The sequence below is a fragment of the Myxocyprinus asiaticus genome, chromosome 37 (genome assembly GCF_019703515.2).
Source record: "Myxocyprinus asiaticus isolate MX2 ecotype Aquarium Trade chromosome 37, UBuf_Myxa_2, whole genome shotgun sequence".
Taxonomy (NCBI): Eukaryota; Metazoa; Chordata; class Actinopteri; order Cypriniformes; family Catostomidae; genus Myxocyprinus; species Myxocyprinus asiaticus.
In genome coordinates, this window is record NC_059380.1 from 8,702,761 (window position 1) to 8,725,896 (window position 23,136).

The 23,136-nt window shown below is 36.6% G+C and overlaps 1 protein-coding gene across 6 annotated transcripts in view; it reads left to right on the forward strand.

Annotated features, from left to right (window-relative positions):
- The first annotated feature begins 426 nt into the window (after positions 1–426).
- The window catches only part of dvl1b (dishevelled segment polarity protein 1b), a 53,830-nt gene continuing 31,120 nt past the window's right edge, over positions 427–23,136 (forward strand). For 5 of the 6 annotated variants that reach the window (XM_051675980.1, XM_051675984.1, XM_051675983.1 and 2 more), the window contains exons 1-3: positions 427–833; positions 19,774–19,843; positions 21,121–21,242. In XM_051675980.1, the coding sequence (XP_051531940.1) occupies positions 664–833; positions 19,774–19,843; positions 21,121–21,242 (362 nt within the window). In that variant the 5' untranslated portion in view covers positions 427–663. Of the gene's footprint in view, positions 834–12,940; positions 12,974–19,773; positions 19,844–21,120; positions 21,243–23,136 lie in introns of all 6 variants that reach the window. The other variant, XM_051675986.1, reaches the window with a different exon arrangement.

Sequence of the window (23,136 nt, forward strand, 5' to 3'; positions counted from 1 at the left end):
TAGTAAAAAATAAAAAATAAAAACTTAAATATTGTTCTGATTCTCACCCTATCATATCCCTTTTAAAGACATGTATTTAACAACTGGAGTCGTATGTAGTACTTTTATGCTGCCTTTATATGCTTTTTGGTGCTTCAAAATTTTTATACCCATTCACTTGCATTGAATGGACCATCAGAGCTGAGATATTCTTCTAAAAATCGTTTGTGTTCAGCAGAAGAAAGAAATTCATGGGTAAACGATGAGAGAATTTCATTTATGGGTGAACTATCCCTTTAATAGTGATAGCTTATTCTCTCTGTTTCGGAGAATGAATGCATTTTTAACCACATGATGGCAGCACTAAGCAGGGAAATAGCTTGGAAATTCCAGTCTGATTCTCTCAAGGATGTGAACCTTTCCTTCCTGTTTCAGTTACACAGGCAGCAGAACCTCCGCATAGTGAGCTGCAATAGGCATATCTATCCGGCCTGCATAATGGCTGTGCTCTTATCCGTAGCGTCAAAAAGGCGGTTAATTCATATCTTTAATCACGCAAAATGCGTAATTTTATTTATTTAGCATCCATTATTCTAGTCATATTATTTATTGTCGCCACACGTTTTGAATAGACAGCATCAGGAACACGCGCTTTTCTCCAGCAATTGTTCTTACCATATTCTCATGGCGGAGACTAAAATTATTTACCATATAGACGAGGAGGAAACTCCTTATTTGGTGAAATTGTCAGTGGCACCAGAGAAGGTAACTTTGGCAGATTTCAAAAATGTCCTCAGCAACCGCCCTGTCAACAGCTACAAATTCTTTTTTAAGTCAATGGATCAAGATTTTGGGTAAGTCTGCTTGGATGATGGAATAATCTCATGCATTGCTTTTCTATTTGTGCAGCAATACAATACAGAATGAACCAGAAGACTGATTCCTTTATGTTGACACTGTGCAAATGAAGCTGTCATCTTGGCAGCGGTGATTTGTCACCATTTGCACCTGCATCTCATTGATTATGTCCTTCATCTCCTCCTTTGTGGAATCAGCATCATAAAGAATACAGTTATCAGAAATGCACTTAGCCCTATGTCTGTTGAATACACAATACATACAACAAACGTCTTTCTGTTTCTTTTATTTGCATATTGAACTGAACACATGCTTGGTTTGTTGCGTAGTAACCGAAGTCTGACCTTTAGCAAAGAGAAGTGAGAACACAACCTGTTAAAACGGTGTTACATACAGTATGTATACTACGTCATAAAGAACAGTGATACATTGTTGCAATGGCTGGTGCTCCTTTATTGAGATGCATCAACATTGCCAAAAGATGTCATTAATGTCTAAATTACACCATATTGTGACTTTATCTTAAGTCAGTTTATTAAATGTTGTTTCAAAAACCTCATTGATTACATGTGTCTAGATGTTGTATCACATGACATTTTTTCCACCTCAACATGAGGACATTTGTGACGTAAATAATGAATTTGTTACAGAAAACATGTTATGGATGCTCATCTGTTCAGTGGGGTTGTTGTACATCTGGACATTGTCCACATAATACAAATGTAAACACTGATTAAGAAGGGCCTTTTTGATCTTTTTGGGTCTCAGTTTGATGTGAAAGCTAATCAACATGTAGAAAGCTTCCTGCTTAGACATTTCTGCACCTATGCTGTCCAAAAACTCCAGCCTAAGCTGGTTGGCAGGTCTTAACTGGTGGTCCAATCTGGTCAGGCTAGTTAGTTGGTTGGTTTTTAGAGGGGTTTGGGCCCTTTTTAAATGTAAGGGATAGTTCACCCAAAAATGAAAATGTTCTCATAATTTGCTCACCCTCATGCCATCCCAGATGTTTATGACTTTCTTTTTTCTTCTAAACATAAACAAAGATTTTTAGAAGAATGTCTCAGCTTTGTTGGTCTATTCAATGCAAGTGAATGGTGCCCAGAACTTTGAAGCTCAAAAAGCATAAAAGTAATCCATACAACTCCAGTGGTTAAATCCATGTCTTCAGAAGCAATATGATAGGTGTTTGTGAGAAACAGATTAATATTTAAGTCCTTTTTGTTTTTTTTTTGTTTTTTTGTTTTGTTTTTTTTTTTACTATAAACGTCCACTTTCACTGGCACTCCTGAGCGTTCTTTTCTCCTAAGAGTTCTTTTGTTTTTGGTGATTCGCATTTTTCATGTATATCACCACCTACTGGGCAGGGAGGAGAATTTATAGTAAAAAAGGACTTAAATATTTATCTGTTTCTCACCTACATGTATCATTCTGCTTCTGAAGACATGGATTTAACCACTAGGATCATATATTGTGTATGATGTGCAAAAAGTCTGGTATTGTCAGAAGTAACGTGGTCCATGGTAGTCTTCGCAGAGTAGTCTGAAGTGATTACGAACAGCTGGAGTAGGCTAGATCAGTCTTGCGCTGTTGTATAGTCTGAAGCCTCCTATCAGTCTCAGCCCTTGATGTAGCACAACACTAAGCATCTGTCTAACTGTTTGTGGTGGTGCAGTGGTAGTTTGTATCTGCTTCATTTATGTGCATTAAGAGAAAAGTATTTGGTATAAGTGTAAACTTGCTTGCAAGTTGCAAGTTACAAGTTACACTCAAATAAACGAGGAGGATGTCACAAAGGTGATATCTTAGTGTAAGGGGGTTCAGTGGAAAGGAGGCGGCGAGAACCGGCTTGACAATATAAATAATAATTTAATAAACAACTTAAACAAAAACACACAACTATAAACACACAGTACAGCTGTCTGTCATTCTCTCTCTCTCGAACTGTCGTCCCCGGCCGCCTTTATCCCTCGCGTGCCCCATCAGGCTGATTGGGGACCGGGCGTGCGCTATTCCAGCCCGGCCCCGCCCTCCTCGGCTCTACACTTAGTTACCGTTTTTCTTTTCTTTTTCTTTTTTTTTCTTTTTTTTTTTTTTTTTGAGTCAAAAGTCAAAATACACATGGGTTTTATTTAACACTAAAAACCTTAAATTATTGTTATTATTGTGAATTCTAGGTATGTGGCCATACAGATTTTGAAATTGACTTAAAAAAAACCTACCTAGAAAAAATATTCACTGGAGTATAATGTGTGACAACTAGCCCCACAGTAGTGTAACTAGTATAACAACTACATCACTTAAAGCATGAATCAGATGTGTTGCTTTTATTGAACCTATTGCCCATATGGCAGCACTTTAAACAATATTGACAGTAAAGCTAGACAGTCAAGACTATGATATTTGTAGAGATCACAAAAATTTAAACATTATTTAGTCTCCTAATTACCTTTGAATTTAGCCACTTAAAACCAATATACTCAGGTCTGGATAAAGATTCATTGCAAGGACTGTGGCCTTAGGCTGTTCATAGCATGCTGTGCAAAACACCCCATTAGATCCTTTCCAAGGCCATTAGCTCACAAACTGTTTTATAAGTGGTGATGGATTATTACTCATTAGCCAATGTCTTTACTTCAGAGCTGGCGTCAGACTGGCATTGGTATTTTTTTCTTCCTTTTGAAACACTATTATTAAACATAATAATGTGGAACTGATTGTTTAAATTGAAAAACAGCAAAGTCTCAAAAATGTTACGTGTTTTGGTAACGGTTTACTGGACAGATATGGAGGACCAAATGTGACAATATTAAAAATAAATAAACAAATAAATATATTTGCAAAGAAATGTAAAAAAAAAAATGAATAAAGTGTACATATAAATAAATACATTTTTATTTAATATTAGTACATTTTTAAATCTGACATAAATGAGTATTTGCACTTTTATTTCCTTATGTATTATTGTATTTCCATGTTAATTTATTTCAACGTGTATTTATTTCTAAATTTATTTATGTATATGTTTATATTTCCATATTTATTTATTTCTACATTTATTTATTTCCACATTTATGTATTTCTACATTTCTGTGTCCATATGTTAATGAGGGGGCGTGCTTTCTACTTCAGGCATAACAATCGAGCTCGGCGTGCTCTAGAATGAAGCTTGGAGGTGACATCATGTGGTTGAAAAAATTAAATGTTGAAATAGCCACAGGTGGGTGTGAGCCTGCATTGAGAAATTGTAAAATGCCCTGTGAGTAGACCAATTCGAATAGGAAGTGAATTATCTCTATTGAATGAATGACTTAGAGGTGGACAAAATGACCAAAATCTTTTATCACTGTTTAAGTAATTTTATATGTCTGTAATTCTCTGTACGTAGAGTCACCATACCTGTACAGACTATTTTCAAAAATGTCTGGGACTCTGCGGAAAATCTTGGCAGACAATCTGAACAGAAACTGCAACTTCAACAGATCTGATAACAGACACTTTGACAAATAGCTGCTTGCTCACGTGAAATGATCTGGTATCAATTAATGAAAACACCTGGATGTTGGCAATAGGGCTGAAACGATTAGTCCACGTTATCGACAACGTCGACAATAAAAAATTGTCGACAAAAATGTTCTTTGTCAAATAGTCATTTGATCTCATTTAACGTAACATGAGATCATATGAAACTCTTAATTATGGCGCAAGAGCAGCACTGCAGCTCACGCCTGACTGAGGAGAGGAAGAATTACACAGCTCACAGTCCATGTGTATCACTCTCTCTCTCTCCCCACCCTTTTTCCACCCTTCCTGAGCTGCCTTGTTTGGCTATTTATACACGCCCGGTCCTGAATAAATCAAACTCCTATTGCCAACATCCGCGTGTTCACATTAATTGATACCAGATCATTTCACGTGACTGCGCTGCTTTTTGTCAAAGTGTCTGTTATCAGATTTGTTGAAGTTGCAGTTTCTGTTCAGATTGTCTGCCAAGATTTTCCGCAGAGTCCCAGACATTTTTGAAAATAGTCTGTACAGGTATGGTGACTCTACGTACAGAGAATTACAGACATATAAAATTACTTAAACAGTGATAAAAGATTTGGTCATTTTGCCCACCTCTAAATCATTCATTCAATAGAGATAATCGAATTGCTCTACTCACAGGTACATTTGACAATTTCTCAATGCACGCCCACACCCACCTGTGGCTATATTTCAAACATTTAATTTTTTTCAACCACAAGATGTCACTGTGGCCTCCAAGCTTCATTTTAGAGCACTCCGAATTTGATTGTTATGCCTGAAGTAGAAAGTTCACCCCCTCATTACCATATGGAAACAGAAATGTGGAAATAAATAAATATAGAAATAAATAAATGTGGAAATATATAAATGTGGAAATAAATATGGAAATATAAACATTTAAATAGATAAATGTAGAAATAAATACATGTTGAAATAAATACATTTAGAAATAAATGAGGAAATAAAAGTGCAAATACTCATTTGTCATATTTAAAAATGTATTTATTTATATATACACTTGAATTTTTTCAATTATAATTTGTTTAGTTATTTTTGATATTGTCACATTTGGTCCTCCATAGACAGATGTCAGAGATCTTAAATTTAGATCATAATGTTTTTTTTTTGTTGTTTTTTTTTTTATTTATTTTTTTATTCTTAATGATACTTAGGAAAGGTCTTTTAGATCTTGCAAATTGCGTCAGATGCTATTTACATTAAGTGTAAATAGCAATAAAAAGCAAATTTTTTGCACTAATTGCAAATAGTGGCAGATACTATTTGCACCCCTAATTAAATACTAACATACAGAATAGGGGCATCACTGCAGTGTGTTTATTTAGAGTCCCATAGACAACCTAAACCACCTAACATTTCCTTATAAAATGTAACCATTGTTTTACTGCAATAACCATAATTCCACCGTGATATTTTGTAGTAAAATCATAATAATCTCAAAATAAAACATGGTTACTACATTAACACCATATTACTGTAGTAACACCATGGTTAATTGCATTAAAATTATGCTGATCAAACCTGTCAACTCCCTAACCTTCACCGTGACCAAATCACTGTGAAGAAATCAACCTTTATATTCATTTTTATTTATTATTATATAAGTAGTATTAAAGGAAATATTAAGAGTGGAGACAGGAAACAGGATGGGGAAAAAGTGGGACAAAAGGTGGAATCAAACCCGGTACATCCGCATTGAAAAGGGACATCCACACATTCGTTACACCCAACACCACCGCAGCGACACTAGGGGTGCAGTTTGTCTTCAGTTTGTGTGTTTCCACCAGTAGCCGGGCTGTAAATGCTATTTACATCTTGTGCAAATAGTCACTCTAATAGTCATGTTCTAAATCATCCAATGAATGTTTGTGGTGTCTAATTTTGTCTTCTGAAAATAATAACAGAGCACTTGCAGTAGTGTAATCAAATTGTTTGCTATTTTCATTATATAATTACAGAGATAACCTTTGCACACTGAGCTGGTTTGTCATTTGGTGCTTGCGCTTAAAAGAAAGATGTTAACTACTCAAATACAATTATTGAGATATAAGACAAATAATAACAAAGAAAATACATGTTTTTGTTTGTTTTTTCTAATAGATCTGTGTGGTGTGGTGTGATTTGGTTTGGTAGGAAATCTAAGATTGAATGTTTTTGAATTTCTCCCTCATTTGAATACCATTTGATTTGGCAGAAAGTTAAATAATACTGTTGTCAATACAGTCACACATTTCTACTCCTACACTCTGGCCGCCAAGTGTAGCCAACAAGGTAATAGTCCACAGTTTAATCATTTTGTCTTTTCAATGTGTTATAATTTTGCTAACTGACTTAATCTTAATATCTGAAATATTTGTGCATGCAGTGGTAAACCAACACCTCTAGGTGTTCCTTCATTGCACCTCACTCATTTGAATAGGCTGCTGGGTGTTTAGGCTGTTTATTTCTTAGAAGCCATGCAAATTAATTTCAAGACTAGTATAACATAACATCAGTTCTTATAACAGTCACCTAGACTGTCTAACCATGGAGAAGTCTGGATTTCTTAGCTTCCTGCTGCTGGTGCGCCATAATGCTGATGAACCTATACTAGGATTAGTGAAGGACTTCATCTATGTGGAGATGAATTTGTCTTGGTATGAAGCAAGGAAGTATTGCAATAATCATTTTGATGAATTCTTTAGAGTCTCAGATGAGAACGATCTAAAGAATCTCTCTGGTTCTGCCAAACAGCTGTCTTGGATTGGACTTTATAGGGGGGATCCATTATGGAAATGGGTTGATAACACCGGAGCAAATTATTTCAACTGGTATAAACCTGGGGACTGTGCCACAATAAACAGGAATAGATTTTGCTATAACTGCTCATGTGCTGATACATGAAATTTTGTCTGACATCTAGATACTAGGCTATGGAAATTACAAGACAATACTCTGACTTGGTTGGATGCAAAAACACATTGTGATTCTAAGCGTGATTGTTTTGCACCTATATCTAATGCAGTGAATAACACCAATATCAGTGCTTTTATACCAGGTGGTTTTACTTGGATTGCTTTGAGGAACACCATTTGTCTGTTTCAGAAAAATAAACTGTAGCCCTGAATTCATGCTGTTCAGTGAGAATAAAAACTGGAGTGAATCTCAGACCTTCTGCAAGCTGTTGAACACGAACCTAGTCATGGTGAAAACCCAAGAAGAAATCACTGCACTTGTGGGGTATATCCATGGAGTCCACGGATCCTTTGTGGATGATCTTTAGTTTTGGATTGGGTTGTATAATGAGCCTTGGCGTTGGGCTAACAGCACTTCAAAAATTTGAAATTGGCGCCGCATGCAGCCTGACGCTCAAGATTTCAGGAACAAACCCACATACGGTTACCAAAGTTGTGCAGCATCGATGGATGGTGAATGGTTCGATGAACCCTGTATAGCGCCACTACCATTCTTTTGTTTGGGCAAAGTGTGCTCCATGATCCTGATGTCAGAACCTAAATCATAAGAGGAAGCCTTGGAGCACTACAGAGACACATATGTGGACTTGGCGAGTCTGGTATCATCTGAAGAACAGCAGGTGGCCCAGAGGAAAATTTAACATGTCCAGAATTATCATGTATGGATTGGGCTGCACTTTCTGGCAGGTAGTTGTTTCTGGGTGAATGGGGATAGTTTAGTGTATGAGAACTGGATAGATGGTGGACAGCCACAGTGCCCTGTTCCTTATTGCTGTGGTGCCCTTTCTGTAACACATGGTACTTTGGAGGCTAGACATGTGGAGAAAGTCTGGAGTTTCTGTTTCCAGCAGTGACTTGCCTGGAAACAAAAGGGAATTTTAGAATTGTGATTTCTAGGCCTGCATAGAAAAGTCATGGTTATTAATACAATTATATGTAGTCATGTAAATGTAATGGTAATTTCTTAAATGAATATACATTTTTCCAATTGTGATCAGTTCTAAACTATTTGGTTGGCTAGAATCTGCAGTTTGTTAGTGCAGTCTTGATTAAATGACTTTATAAAAAAATCTTTATCCGGTAATCACAGATGACTGAAAAAGTCATGGAAATTGATGGGTCAAAAAGTGTGAGAACCCTAGATGTAAAAAGAGACCCAAAAACCTGCTAAAGTATTGCTTAGTTTGTCTGAAGATGGATTGTTTCTAAAGCAAGTCTGCCAGACCTTTTATAGATGGCCAAAATTCTGAAAAAATTAGATTAATGTAAAGCTTGTCTAAAATGCATACTACACATTTAGTTTTAAACTCTGTTGGACCCTTAATGTTGGGATCGGTCAATTAGAATGGTTACTAATGAAAAGCAAGATATTTTTTTTTTAATAATCATAAGAGAATTTCAAATTAATTGAAAAACATCCAAGAAAGGTTATGTTGAGTGTTTATGTTTTTTGTAGACTGGTCTGTAATTAAAAATTTACAGTACTTTTCATGGTGTACACTTTTCATTGTTTTATATTTCTGTGTTCATGAAAAAAGTTGCTGCAGTGAATGACATTACATAATAATTGGGTTTAATCTCTCTCTTTTTTATTTTCACAGTGCATTTGTAGATATTCTATTTGCAAAATTTATTTAATCTTATATAATGAATAATTCTAAATACTGTAAATTCTAAACACTTTTCTGTAGTTATAAATGTTACTGTCTTATAGGGATGTCAATTATAACATGTTTCTTTAATGCGTTTAATTAAAAAGAAAATCACCGGGGGCCTGAGTATCTCAGCGAGTATTGACGCTGACTACCACCCCTGGAGTCGCAAGTTCGAATCTAGGGCGTGCTGAGTAACTCCAGCCAAGTCTCCTAAGCAACCAAATTGGCCCAGTCGCTAGGGAGGGTAGAGTCACATGGGGTAACCTCCTCGTGGTCGCTATAATGTGTGGTTCTCGCTCTCGGTGGGGCGTGTGGTGAGTTGTGCATGGATGCCGCGGAGAATAGTGTGGGCCTCCACACGCTACATCTCCGCGGTAATGTGCTTAACAAGCCACGTGATAAGATGCATGGATTGACGGTCTCAGACGCGGAGGCAACAGAGATTTGTCCTCCGCCACCCAGATTGAGTCACTATGCCACCACGAGGACTTGGAGCACACTGGGAATTGGGCATTCCAAATTGGGGAGAAAAGGGGAGAAAAGAAAAAGAAAAATCACCAACCACACGCATAGAGAGAATGCACAAAGCAGCACAGAATGAGTAAGGAGCCATTCACACAGGATCAATCAATTGACAGTGCTACTATTTTTTCTCACAAAAGTTTTCTCATACTGTTTACTTATGATGAATTTATGGTCAGGATCCTATTTTCAAGTTTGACGAATTATGCAGTCATTGCAAAAAAATGTATCTTCAGTGTTGAAAATGAAAAACACTGGTGTGACAGACTAATGGCTATCATGTGTAATCAAAGGACCCTGCTTCTGAAATGACTGGTCTGGTCTAATAGGACACTAAAGTCCAGACCAATAAAACACACTATTGAAAACTGCCCAGTTATTGTGCTGCCTGAGTGTGAGTACTAATGGCTGATAGTGAATAATTTGGAAGAGGGGGAATATAATTTTTTATTGTAATAAATCATTATTGGTAGTATTATGTACAGTACATAAGATGTTTAACAAAAACATTTGTCTTAAGATGGTTATTTAAATCTTTAGCTGTAGTGTCAATAGGTAATATACATTTTAGATTCCCAAACATTCCTTCTGCAAATAGAATAGGATAGAAGAACAGGGAGCCCTGCAACAGATGTCATGGCCCCACAGAGACCCCCACTGAACATCGAGTCAGTCTGGGATTACATGAAGAGACAGAAGCAATTGAGACTAAATATATAGAAGAACTGTGGCGAATTCTCCAAGAAGCTTGGAACATCCTGTCTGTGTCCAGGTGTCCCTCGGAGAATTGGTGCTGTTTTGAAGGCAAAGTTGGTCACACCAAATATTGATTTAGGTTTTTTTATGTTTACTAGACTTTGGATGATGTTAATTGAAAAATTAAAACTAATTATGGCACTTTTTTTGAAGAAATCCTCACTATGCAACATTTTTCACAAGTGCCTAAAACTTTTGCACAGTACTGTATTTTATTTAAATAAAATACATCAGACCAGTTAGCTAATACCAGAACACAATTGTACAGTAGGTACAGGAAACTTGCAAGACATAAGAAATGTAAAGCAGCAGGTCACCTTTTCTGGGAACCCTTTAAAGGGATAGTTCATTCTAAAATGAAAATTCTGTCATCATATACTCACCAATACTTTCTTCCATGGAACATAAAAGATGTTATGTAGATTTTTATTTTTATTTTTTTATTTCACTTTTCACCTGTTTTTATACAATTAGGCCTGTTGCGATGATTAAATAATAGTCTGATTGCGGTTATTTGAGATAGCTGCGTTATTTTAGATAACCATGATTATTCAATTATGCACTTCAAATAACAATCACATTTTAATTCCCAAATAAAGAATTTTAAGCATATAGATAAATGCCATCAACGGCGCATTTGTGTGTCATTCAGTTGAATTCCGAACCAGAGCAGCTCCTGTCCAGAGGAGCACGTGAAGCGCTTCTCAAACACTCTGATGCGCGCGCCTTCAGCAAAGGTTCGCGCCAAACTAACCGAAAATATAAACAAAGAAATATAAGCTTTGAACACTAAGTGCACTGGTTTCACTTTAATTTAACGATCATGTAATGGCAAATGTTCCTGGTGTGCTCTGATAAAATTATGAAATGAAATCCCAAAGGTTTTGCTTCATGAGAAATAAGGGCTTGTGGGTTGAATCAAAGAGCATTAAAATAACATGTGAAAGTGAATAAATTAGGACAGAAATATTTTGCTATTGCATAATACACCGATCAGCCACAACATTAAAACCACCTGCCTTATATCGTGTAGGTCCCCCTCATGACACCAAAACAGCTCTGACCCGTCGAGGCATGGACTCCACAAGACCTCTGAAGGTGTCCTGGGGTATCTGGCACCAAGACTTTAGCAGCAGATCCTTTAAGTCCTGTAAGTTGCGAAATGGGGCGTCCATGGAACAGACTTGTTGGTCCAGCACATCCCATAGATGCTAAATCGGATTGAGATCTGGGGAATTTGGAGGTCAAGTCAACACCTTGAACTCTTTGTCTTGTTCCTCAAACCATTCCTGAACAGTTTTTGCAGTGTGGCAGGGTGCATTATCCTGCTGAAAGAGGCCACTGCCATCAGGAAATACCTTTGCCATGAAGGGGTGTACAATCTTTAGGTAGGTGGTACGTGTCAAAGTAACATCCACATGAATGCCAGGACCCAAGGTTTCCCAGCAGAACATTGCCCAGAGCATCACACTTCCTCCACCAGCCTGCCTTCTTCCCATAGTGCATCCAGCTGTCATCTCTTCCACATGATCTAAAAGAAAACATGATTCATCAGACCAGGCCACCTTCTTCCATTGCTCCATGGTTCAGTTCTGATGCTCACATGCCCATTGTAGGCGCTTTCGGCTGTGGACATGGGTCAGCATAGGCACTCTGACCGGTCTGTGGCTACGCAGCCCCATACGCAGCAAGCTGTGATGCACTGTGTGTTCTGACACCTTTCTATCATGGCCAGCATTACATTTTTCAGCATTAGCTCTTCTGTGGGATCGGACCAGAGGGGTTAGCCTTCACCCTCGCCCCCATGCACATCATTGAGCCTTGGGCGCCCATGACCCTGTCGCCAGTTCACCGGTTGTCCCTCCTTGGACCACTTTTGGTAGGTTTTGGAGATGCTCTGACCCAGTCGTCTAGCCATCACAATTTGGCCCTTGTCAAAGTCGCTCAGATCCTTACACTTACCCATTTTACCTGCTTCCAACACATGAAATTCAAGAACTGACTGTTCACTTGCTGCCTAATATATCCCACCCCTTGACAGGTGCTATTGTAACGAGATAATAAATGTTATTCACTTCACCTGTCAGTGGTTTTAATGTTGTGGCTGATCAGTGTATAGTATAATATTATATTATATAAATATAATAAATATATATATTTACTTTTTTATAAAAAAAGTTAAATTATTTGAGTTCCAAAAACATCAGTGTAAATGTAAAATTGACCAAAACTAAAGTTGACCAAAAAGATAGACATATATTAAGTATTTAGAAATATTTTGATATTTAAAACATGATTTTTCATGACATTCATAAGTTTTTTTTAAGTTTTTAAAACCTTAAAAGGAAATAATATTACCCTCTTTTATTATTGTATTTATATATTTGAAGTTATATATTTGAAATTAAATATGTTAAAATGACTTCATAAGGTGTATGAACTGAAGCACCCATACTGAACTCCTTAAGAAGTATGACAATTATATTGACAATTATATTATGTTATATACAGTTAATCGTGAAAGCCCTAAAACAGACAATTAATCATCATAATCGCAATCATTTTTTTGACAGTTAATCGTCAGCCAACTTTCATAATCATGACATCCCTATAGGAAAGTGAATGGTGACTGAGGCTAAGATTCTGCCTAACATCTCCTTTTGTGTTCCGCAGAAGAAAATCATATGGGTTCAGAGCAACATGAGGGTGAGTAAACGATGACAGAATTTTCCTTTTTGGGTGAACTACTCCTTTGACTCATCATAGCATGATTGCACTTAAAATCAACAAGATTTCTAAATGAAATGCTGCATCTGAGCTGCTTTGCTGTTGTCATATCACCATCTTGTTTTCTGTCAGCTGCAAGAATCAACATACATCACTGCACTGTTAAGGCTATATATGGATAAAAGTGCAAAGAAGACAAGACCAATCAGAATTCAGTATGCAAATAGACAAGAAAGAAGCCTTAAATGGAATCAGCTATGCAAATATGAATTATACACCGCCATTGCTGTTAGTTAGATTTTGAATGGCAAACATTCTATCCATGTCTATGTAAGTCAATGGGAGATTTTCCAACTTTAATCTAAAATTTCTAAAACAGCACAAAGTTTGCAACAAGCAAAGGCTGACATTTGCAACAAGGCTGAAATTTTCTACAAAGCAAAGTTTGAATAGATCTGTACGTTAGACTGAATTAACTGCAGAAATGTAATGCATAAAGTTAAGGTTTTGAAACAAAGAGGTAAGAAAGAAATATCAATGCAGTGCTGCCCTGCGAGCACTGTAAAAATCCTTTCTTCACTTTTCTGCACTTATACATCTGCTCTAGCATTGTTCTGTTCTAGTACTCAGTTGAAATTTGGAATGGCTTGTAATGTTTTCTCCCTAATTTGGATTAAAGTATTTGTAAACAAATTATGCAAATAATCACAGGAATTGTCACAATTTATATAGGATGTCCATGTGGTGATGAGATGAACCGTCATTGATATGAAATTACTCTTTACTCTTCCACTCTTTTTTTTCTCCCTTTTATAGATGTTTTCTTTATGTTGTTTTTAGGGATGCACCGATCCGATACAGACTTTTTTAGACGGATCGGGTATCAGTCCAACGAGCCCTATCCAAATCCGATACTGTATGTTAGTCATGTCCATTACTGTCAAGCTCCAAAAATAATAGGAAAGAACCATAAAGGCACCATTAAAGTAGTCCATATGACTAATCAAAGCCACTTGAAGATATGCGATAGATCTGTGAATCACAAAAGGCAGTTTAAAAAGTAAATATGTATTATGTAGCCTATATGCAGCACGTGAGTGAATGCCGCAGCTCTGTTGACTTACATATATAGCACGCACATGCTGTTGATGTGCTTGCAGCCCTCAATGCGGTGTGCAATGTGAGCGCTACACACAAACAAAATCTCATATGGAGAAACTCAATAGTTCAGTTTGCTTAATATGCATTGAGAACTGCACCGAAGAAGCATTTCACCTGATTTTGAATAAGAAGCGAATTAAACTACTGTGAACTAGCCCACATACAGACACTTACAATTCAAGTCACTTTTATTGTCACACAACCATATACACAAGTGCAATAGTGTGTGAAATTCTTGGGTGCAGTTCCGAGCAACATAGCAGTCATGACAGTGATGAGACATGTACCAATTTACAATAAACATCAGATTTACACAACACAATTTAAAATCTAATATACACATAATTACACACAACACAATATACAAATAATAACATACAATGTACATTATACAATACACACAATATAGAATACACATTATACAATAAAAAAAATAGTATATATAAAATGTACAGTAGGTTGTATTGTACTCTATTGACATTCAGGCTGTCGGTTGATAGTCAGTTGCCAGTGTGAAGTTAATAGAGAATATAATATAATTTATGACAGTCCAGTGTGAGATAATAATATTAATAATGTGCAGTGCTGATGTATATTGATCGTGAGAGATCAAGAGTTCAAAAGTCTGATTGCTGGGGGGAAGAAGCTGTCATGAAGTCGGCTGGTGCGGGTCCTGATGCTGCGATACCGCCTGCCTGATGGTAGCAGTGAGTATCGCAGCATCAGGACCTGCACCAGCCGACTTCATGACAGCTTCTTCCCCCATACAGGACTTCCTGGACTGTTCAGACTGACAACATAAAAGCCAGAGGGTTTTAAAGTTAAAGGTGCAGGACTGAAATATATTACTATTGTATTTTAAAAATCTAAAAACAATTATATTAACAATTTATTATTATTATCATAATTATTATTTGTTTACACACTACAACAATATTATGGTTGACTGGGTTACAAAAAATAACTGTGTGGCAGGGCCTGGGTAGCTCAGTGGTAAAAGACGCTGGCTATCACCCCTGGAGTTCGCTAGCTCGCTAGTTCGAATCCCAAAGTGTGCTGAGTGACTCCAGCCAGGTCTCCTAAGCAACCAAATTGGCCTGGTTGCTAGGGAGGGTAGAGTCACATGGGGTAACCTCCTCGTGGTCGCTATAATGTGGTTTGTTCTCGGTGGGGCGCGTGGTGAGTTGTGCGTGGATGCCGCGGTGATGGCGTGAAGCCTCCACACGTGCTATGTCTCCGTGGCGACGCGCTCAAGCTACGTGATAAGATGCGCGGGTTGGCAGTCTCAGACGTGGAGGCAGCTGGGATTCGGATTGGGGCGAATCACTACGCGAACACGAGGACTTAAAAGCGCATTGGGAATTGGGCATTCCAAATTGGGCGAAAAAGGGGGAAAATCCAAAAATAAAATAAAATAAAATAAATAAATATTAACTGTGTGATTGAAAAGTGGACTGATATCTTACAAATAAAGTGAACCAAAAAAAGAGATCTGATCCAGATACAAGTTGAAAAACTGGCTTCTTTTGTGTGTGTGTGTGTGTGTGTGTGTGTGTGTGTTTGATATTTTGTGTAGAATTTACTTTTTTGTGTATCATTATGGTTTGTGTGATAAAATGAATGTGAAAAGCCATTATAAATTAGAAGTTTTACTCATTGAATGTGTAAGCATGTTATTAGACGTGGCTTTTACAAACAATAATACACAATTTAAGAAGGAAAAAATAAATTACTCTCCATTGTTCCTTTTTCTGAAAAATGATATATGTACTCTGCCCTTATCACAATGGTTTGCTTTGTCACATGATCAGGGGACATATTACAGAAACTCTCTATCTTAAGTCACATCCCTGACCAAAGTTCAGTTTTCACTGCAGAGGCAAACACTCTACTACTGGCACTGAAGTTTATTGAGAACTTTTTTAATAATAACTGATTCAAAATCATGTTCTTGAAGCATTGGAAGCTACTAAAACTGATCACCCAACAATCATGAAGATTTTAATCAAAATATCATCTCTTGAAGCAAAGAGTTTTAATATTATTTTCTGCTGGGTACCTGGACACTCTGGAATCTCCGGTTATGAACAAGCAGACAGAGCTGCCAGAGAAGCACTGTCTACTGAACCAATAAAATGCCCTATACCTTCCACAGATCTCAAACCAACTCTGAATGTATATATCAAAAACAAATGGCAGTCGGAGTGGGATCAATGTTTAAACAACAAATTACGGGAAATAAGTCTTGTTGTAGGAACAAGATATGTGTTCCCTATTAATAATCACTGGGATCAAGTCATTTATACACAATGCCGGAGAGGACATACAAGACTCACACACCAATTTTTACTATCAGGAGAAAATTGACCAAAGTGCTCATCTTGTCAGAACCCACTATCCATTAAACATGTTTTACTGGACTGTCATACCTCTACACATCTGAGGAACCTGTATTATTCAGTTGATACTTTTGAAAAGGTTTTTAATCAAGTGAATCCAAATTTAGTTTGAAGGTTTTTAGGAAAAATGAATCTTAAACACATTATTTTTAAATAACTAAACCTGGCTTTCGCCATGAATATAGCCATAGAAGCTGGCATGGCGTAAAAAAAACAAACAAACCCTATCTTAAGTCTTTTGTCCTGTTGAGATCCTAACTGAAATCACTATTGTTAATAAACATTTATGATAGGATTCTAGAGTTAGGGTGTTTAGGAGTTCAGGAGAATTTCTGTGCGAATTACAAATGAGCTGTACACACACACTGATATCTTCAATGACCTCTCATTTAAATACACGCACACACTTTTCTCTCTCTTACACAGTTCTTTCTGGCACATACACATGCTTGAATTGGTAGAGGGCCACATGAGCAAATTCACACTTTGCTGTAATTATCTAGAATCAAGAACTCATGTGTCTGTTGTCTGTAAGGTATTTATGATTATCTAAAACTGTGATAACAGAAACTCATAAGAGTTTTCCAAAAACTAAACTGAAACTATAAATGTGCACAACACTACAAACAAATATGAACAGAATTACATAAAATTACTTTAGTTTTCATATTTCTGAACAATGATAAATGGTCTTGTGTAGTAATTAATCCCTCAGACCTGACTTTTGCCTATCAGTGTATATTCTGTCAAAAAACATACAGATAGACAGGAGGGTTGCATCTGAGTGACGTGTAAAACAACCAACGGCAGTCTGGTTTTTGTATGTGATATTAAGGGACCAGTAAATCTGAAATGGACAACACCACCACAACAATAAACCAGCATGCAAATCCAGGGACTGCCGATAGTTGTTCTCTGCTGTGGGCCATCTGACACAAGATCTGTATGGATCTAGTCCATGCTTGTGAATCATAATTGCCTGGAGATAGCAGATTGATATTAGTCACAATTTACTGCTAAATAAATTATTAAAGGAGTAGTTCACCCAAAAATTGATTTACTCACCCTCTTGCCATCGCAGATGTGTATGACTTTCTTTCTTCTACAGAACTCAAACAAAGATTTTTAGAAGAATATTTCAGCTCTGTTGGATGATGCAAGTGAGTGGTGGCCAGAACTTTGAAGCTCCATAAAGCATATAACAGCAGTATAAAAGTAATCCATAGATACAGTTGTCAAGGAAGCCTCTCCCACTCGTGGGGGAAAGCAAAGTGATGTTATCATAGTTACTTATACATTCCTATGAGGAAAGATTTGGATATTTTAACAACGAAAAATATGACAAAAAGTGGATGCGTAGTTTTTGGCACTTCGAACAATGCCAAAAAACCCGAAACTGTTTTTTTATTGCCTGCCAACTGACAGAAATATAAGCCCAAAGAAGAGTACTGCGGCTGCAATCTGTTGAGCCATGAAGTAGTTTCTTAGCATCACAAGGCCACCCCAAGACAGAAGTTTACGTTTATGATGTCACGTTAATATTTAGTCATTTGATTGGTATCTTAAAACATTTGTATTTCTACCTTTTAATTTGGTTGATGATTAATGAAATTACTGTACACATAAAATAGCTCACATTTCACAGCAACTTTACCAGAAACCCCATTTACTAAACAGTTAAATAAAAACATCCCCTTAGAAATGTATGATTTATTAAATCTGAAAAATAATAAGCAGCGCTCCACTCCGATCATGTCAAGTTTTCTCATGTATCTTGTCTTGTTTTCTGGTGTTAACTCATCATTATGTCTCTGCTGGAACCGCTGTTCTGATGATATGATGATCGATTTAGTCTTGAATATGCTCCGATGTTTCCCAGATACATTAATGCATGTATCCAGCATTTGGTCAACTGCAGCCACAGTGCTTTTATTTAGGCTTCTATTTCTGTCAGTTGGGGGGGCAATTACAAATCAGTTTAGGGGTTTTTAGCATTGTTTGAAGTGCAAAAAACTACACAATAGCTTTTAGTCATTTTTTTTTCCTTTTTAAAATAACCACATTTTATGGATATTTCTTCCCTTTTTCGTCATAGGAATGTATGAGCAACTATGGTAACAAGGCTTCACTTTCCTCCACGCTAAACTACACTCATGTTTCAGTATGACACATTGTCGACTGTATCTGTACAACACTTGTTATTAAATCCATGTCTTCAGAAGTGATTTGATAGGTGTGGGTGAGAAACAGATCAATATTTAAGTCCTTTTTACTATAAATTCTCCTCCCTGCCCAGTAGGTGGTGATATGCACGAAGAATGCAAATCACTAATAATCCAAAAAAGAATGTTGAAGTGAAAGTAAAAGTGGAGAATTATAGTAAAAAAGGACTTAAATATTGAACTGTTTCTCACCCACACTTACAGTATCATATCGCTTCTGAAGGTATTGATTTAACCGTTGGAGTCTTATGGATTGCTTTTATGCTGCATTTATGTGCTTTTTGGACCTTCAAAGTTCTGGCCTCCATTAACTTGCATTGAATGGACATACAGACCTGAGATATTCTTCTAAAAATCTTCATTTGTGTTCTGCTGAAGAAAGAAAGTCATACACATCTGGGATGGCATGAGGGTGAGTAAATGATGAGAGAATTTTAATTTTGAGTGAACTAGCCCTTTTAATAGCATATATTGACATAAATATTTTAACTTAAAAAATTATGGTATTAAAATATTAATTGTATCTTGAATGGTATTATTTTGAGTATTGTGCAGTTTCAGATAAATTGTAGTATGTGACCATAAGCATAAGGAACAATTTGGTAAGATAAGTAATGAACAATAAAACGGAAATTAAATAAAAGCTACTAATTTCATTTTCAAAAAATACTAATAAAATAAAAACTTTGTGCTACATGAACACTAGCTGAACACCAAAATACACAACAAAGTAAAAATTGTATCACATTTTCAAAACTATAATAACACTGGTTCAAACCAGTAAACACATCTTTAACATGTCAGCTGTTGGGCTTTATTAGGGTGCCATGAAAGATTCTTACCATATGCCCACTATTTTTCAGTGGATGACAAATGCATGAATGCAGCAATGATATACTGTATGCAACAAACAAAATAGATTTTGCACAGTTTCATACAAACACAAGTTCATTTTCACTTTCAGATTAATTAAACATGTCTTTCTCTGTCTCTGCAGGGTTGTCAAAGAGGAAGTCTCAGATGATAATGCCAAACTGCCTTGTTTCAATGGAAGAGTGGTGTCATGGGTGAGCTGCGATAACCTCTGCCTTATATAACATCTGAATCAGAGTGGAAGAAGCAGGCAGTCATGCATTCATATGTCATAAAGACATGCACTGAATTATGTACTGCATCATACTGCACATCACTTTCCTGTTCACTGATCATTACACTAATTAAGTTTGAAGTTGGACCGACATTAAAGTGCATTGTACTGGGTGTGATTTTATTTAATTTTTTACATTTCTTTGAGACCTTTGTTTGTTCTAGTCTTTTTAGGCTGAGGCGTAATCTGCTGACTTATTTATTTATTTATTTATTGCATTTTCTGCACTGATTTGGGAGGGAAATCTGTGGACTGAATTTAAACATAAATGGCTGAAAGCATAGTCAAATTAGCTAAAATATTTTAAAAGCAATCAAGGGATTTACCAATACCGAAACTGGTGACGGTAAAAGTCCGATACCGTGCTCATGTGCTCGTACTTGTTAGAATCATCCAATACCATGCAACACTCATACAACTAGATAGAATCGCTGCTTGAAATGCTTAATCTGCATTGTTATACTTAAATAATGTCAGAAAAAGTAAGTAATGTGTTTTGATTTTATGATGCCTTGGAGATCAGCTGTAGTGTCCTGTATTTGATGTTATTAGTAGTCAGTGTTGAGTGTAATCTAATTACTTTGTTAGTACAAAAGGTAGTGCATTACATTTCAAATTTTTGATATTACAATTACTGACTTTTAATTTAGTCGATTACTTGAGTTACACATATTTCTAAATTAATCTATGTAGAATACATTTTAAACATGAATTACATTAATGTGTGTACATCTGTTTGTGTATTATGACAGCTAAATGGTGTGTGCCCCCTAACGAGTTGATGAACAAGGAGGAAATATAGACATTATTTTGAAATCATTGAGCGAAAAAACTAAACTTTTCTGTAAAAAGTGTTGTATAAAGTAATTTAAAACGTAATTAGTAATATAATTACTTTTTCAATTAAATAATAAATACCGTAATCTGATTATAATTTTAGAGTAATCAGTCATTTGTAGTGAATTACTTTTTATGAGTAACTCACCCAACACTGTTAGTAGTAAAATTAACAGTTCGCTTCCAAATATTTCAAAATTCCTGCTCATCCAAACTGTGCTTGGTTTGACATTTGGCTGGTTTTCAATACAGGTTTTAATGTATTCATATTCCTCTCTGAGGTAATGTGTGTGTGTGTGTGTGTGTGTGTGTGTGTGTGTGTGTGTGTGTGTGTGTGTGTGTGTGTTTGCATTTCTCCAGCTTGTATTGGCTGAAAGTTCCCACACTGATGGAATGTCAGTGTGCACCGACAGTCATACTGAGTTGCCTCCTCCGCTGGAAAGAACGGGAGGCATCGGAGACTCCAGACCCCCCTCATTCCAGTGAGTATGCTCAATTTTGTGGAATCAATCCCACCAACAGTACTTTTTGGGCATTTTCAGCTCAATTTGAGCAAAGTGCCCATTAAAAGCAGTTCATTTCTTGGGGGCCAAAGGAACTTGGAAGTGCTGCCGTCAAGCGTTTGTTTGTAAACAGAAAATTATTATAATTTATATTATATTATATTTTCTCTGCACCATAGTTATTGCATAGTTAATCACATATTATTCTGTCATTTTGTGTCATGCTCACTTGCCAAAAACTTCTATTTATAGTGTGTACCAGATGTGCTGATTATCTCATATGAGCACACACACAAACACACACACGCACTTACAAAACTTACATTAGTGATGTACTCCTCTTACACACGTCACCTTTATTAACCTGCACATGTTGGTACACTTACATGCAAATATGCACACGCTTTACACATACCTCTCTTACATCAGGTAAAAGTTTCACTCCCACACACTGATCTCTCATCTACATAATCTCTCTCTCACACACACACACACACACACACACACACACACATGTGTATGTTTAAATTGGGGATATAGGAATGTCAATAGTAAAGCCGCTGAGCAAGAAAGCAAATTCTTTTTACTCTTGCTCCCCTACTGGGTTCAGTCATCCAGAAAGCACGAGACACAAATGTTGAAGGGAGTTGTGCTAAACAATGAGTGGGATTTCTGCCCATAACAGAACACTCCAGAAGAAACTTTTGTGAATGCACTGCACTGTTATGCAATGGCAGAACCAAATATGTAGTGCATTGTTAATTATCAAGATGTTAAAAGCTGAAATGTATAATTTTTTCTGTGTTAAAGTTATTTCTCATATCCCAATTTAATATGCAGAGACAAGTAAAAGTAAGTCATTTGTTGGTTGATTTTGCCTAAAAGTGTAAACACTATGGCAATATCAAATTTGCTGTTTGTCTGAGTGGTCTGTCCAGCCCAACTCAGCAACATTGGCTCAATAAATAGTGAGTTTAGGATGGACCTATCTTTTTGTATGACCAATTTGGGGGAGAGTTTCAAAAAACATGTTTGAAAACAATCATTACTTTTGCGATTCCGTTGGGTGATGCTAGTGGTGCAGAAATTACACACTACAGGTTGCATGTTCAAGGAAAGAAAAGGAGAGAGGAAGAGAAAGAATGGCTGTTTTTAGGTTAATTAATGGCTGTTTTTAGGTTCATTTTTGTCCTTGTGTGTACAGTTGAAGTCAGAGATTTACATACACTTAGGTTGTCATAAAAACTCATTTTTTAACCACTCCACAAATGTCATATTAGCAAACTATAGTTTTGGCAATTAGTTTAGGACATCTACTTTGTACAGGACACGAGTCACTTTTCCAACAGTTGTTTACAGACAGATTGTTTCACTATTAATTGACTATATCACAATTCCAGTGGGTCAGAAGTTAACTATGCCTTTAAGAAGCTTGGAAAATTCCAGAAAATGATGTCAAGCCTTTAGGCAATTAGCCAATTAGCTTCTGATAGGCTAATTGGAGTCAATTGGAGGTGTACCTATGGATGTTTTTTAAGGCCTACCTTCAAACTCAGTGCCTCTTTGCTTGACATCATGGGAAAATCAAAAGAAATCAGCCAAGACCTCAGAAAAAAAAATGGTGGAATTTCACAAGTCTGGTTCATCCATGGGAGCAATTTCCAAATGCCTGAAAGTACCACATTCATCTGTACAAACAATAGTGCGCAAGTATAAACACCATATGTCCATGATACCGCTCAAAAAGGAGATGCATTCTGTCTCCAAGAAATAGTTTGGTGCAAAAACTGCAAATCAATCCCAGAACAACAGCAAAGGACCTTGTGAAGATGCTGGAGGAAACAGGTAGACAAGTATCTATATCCACAGTAAA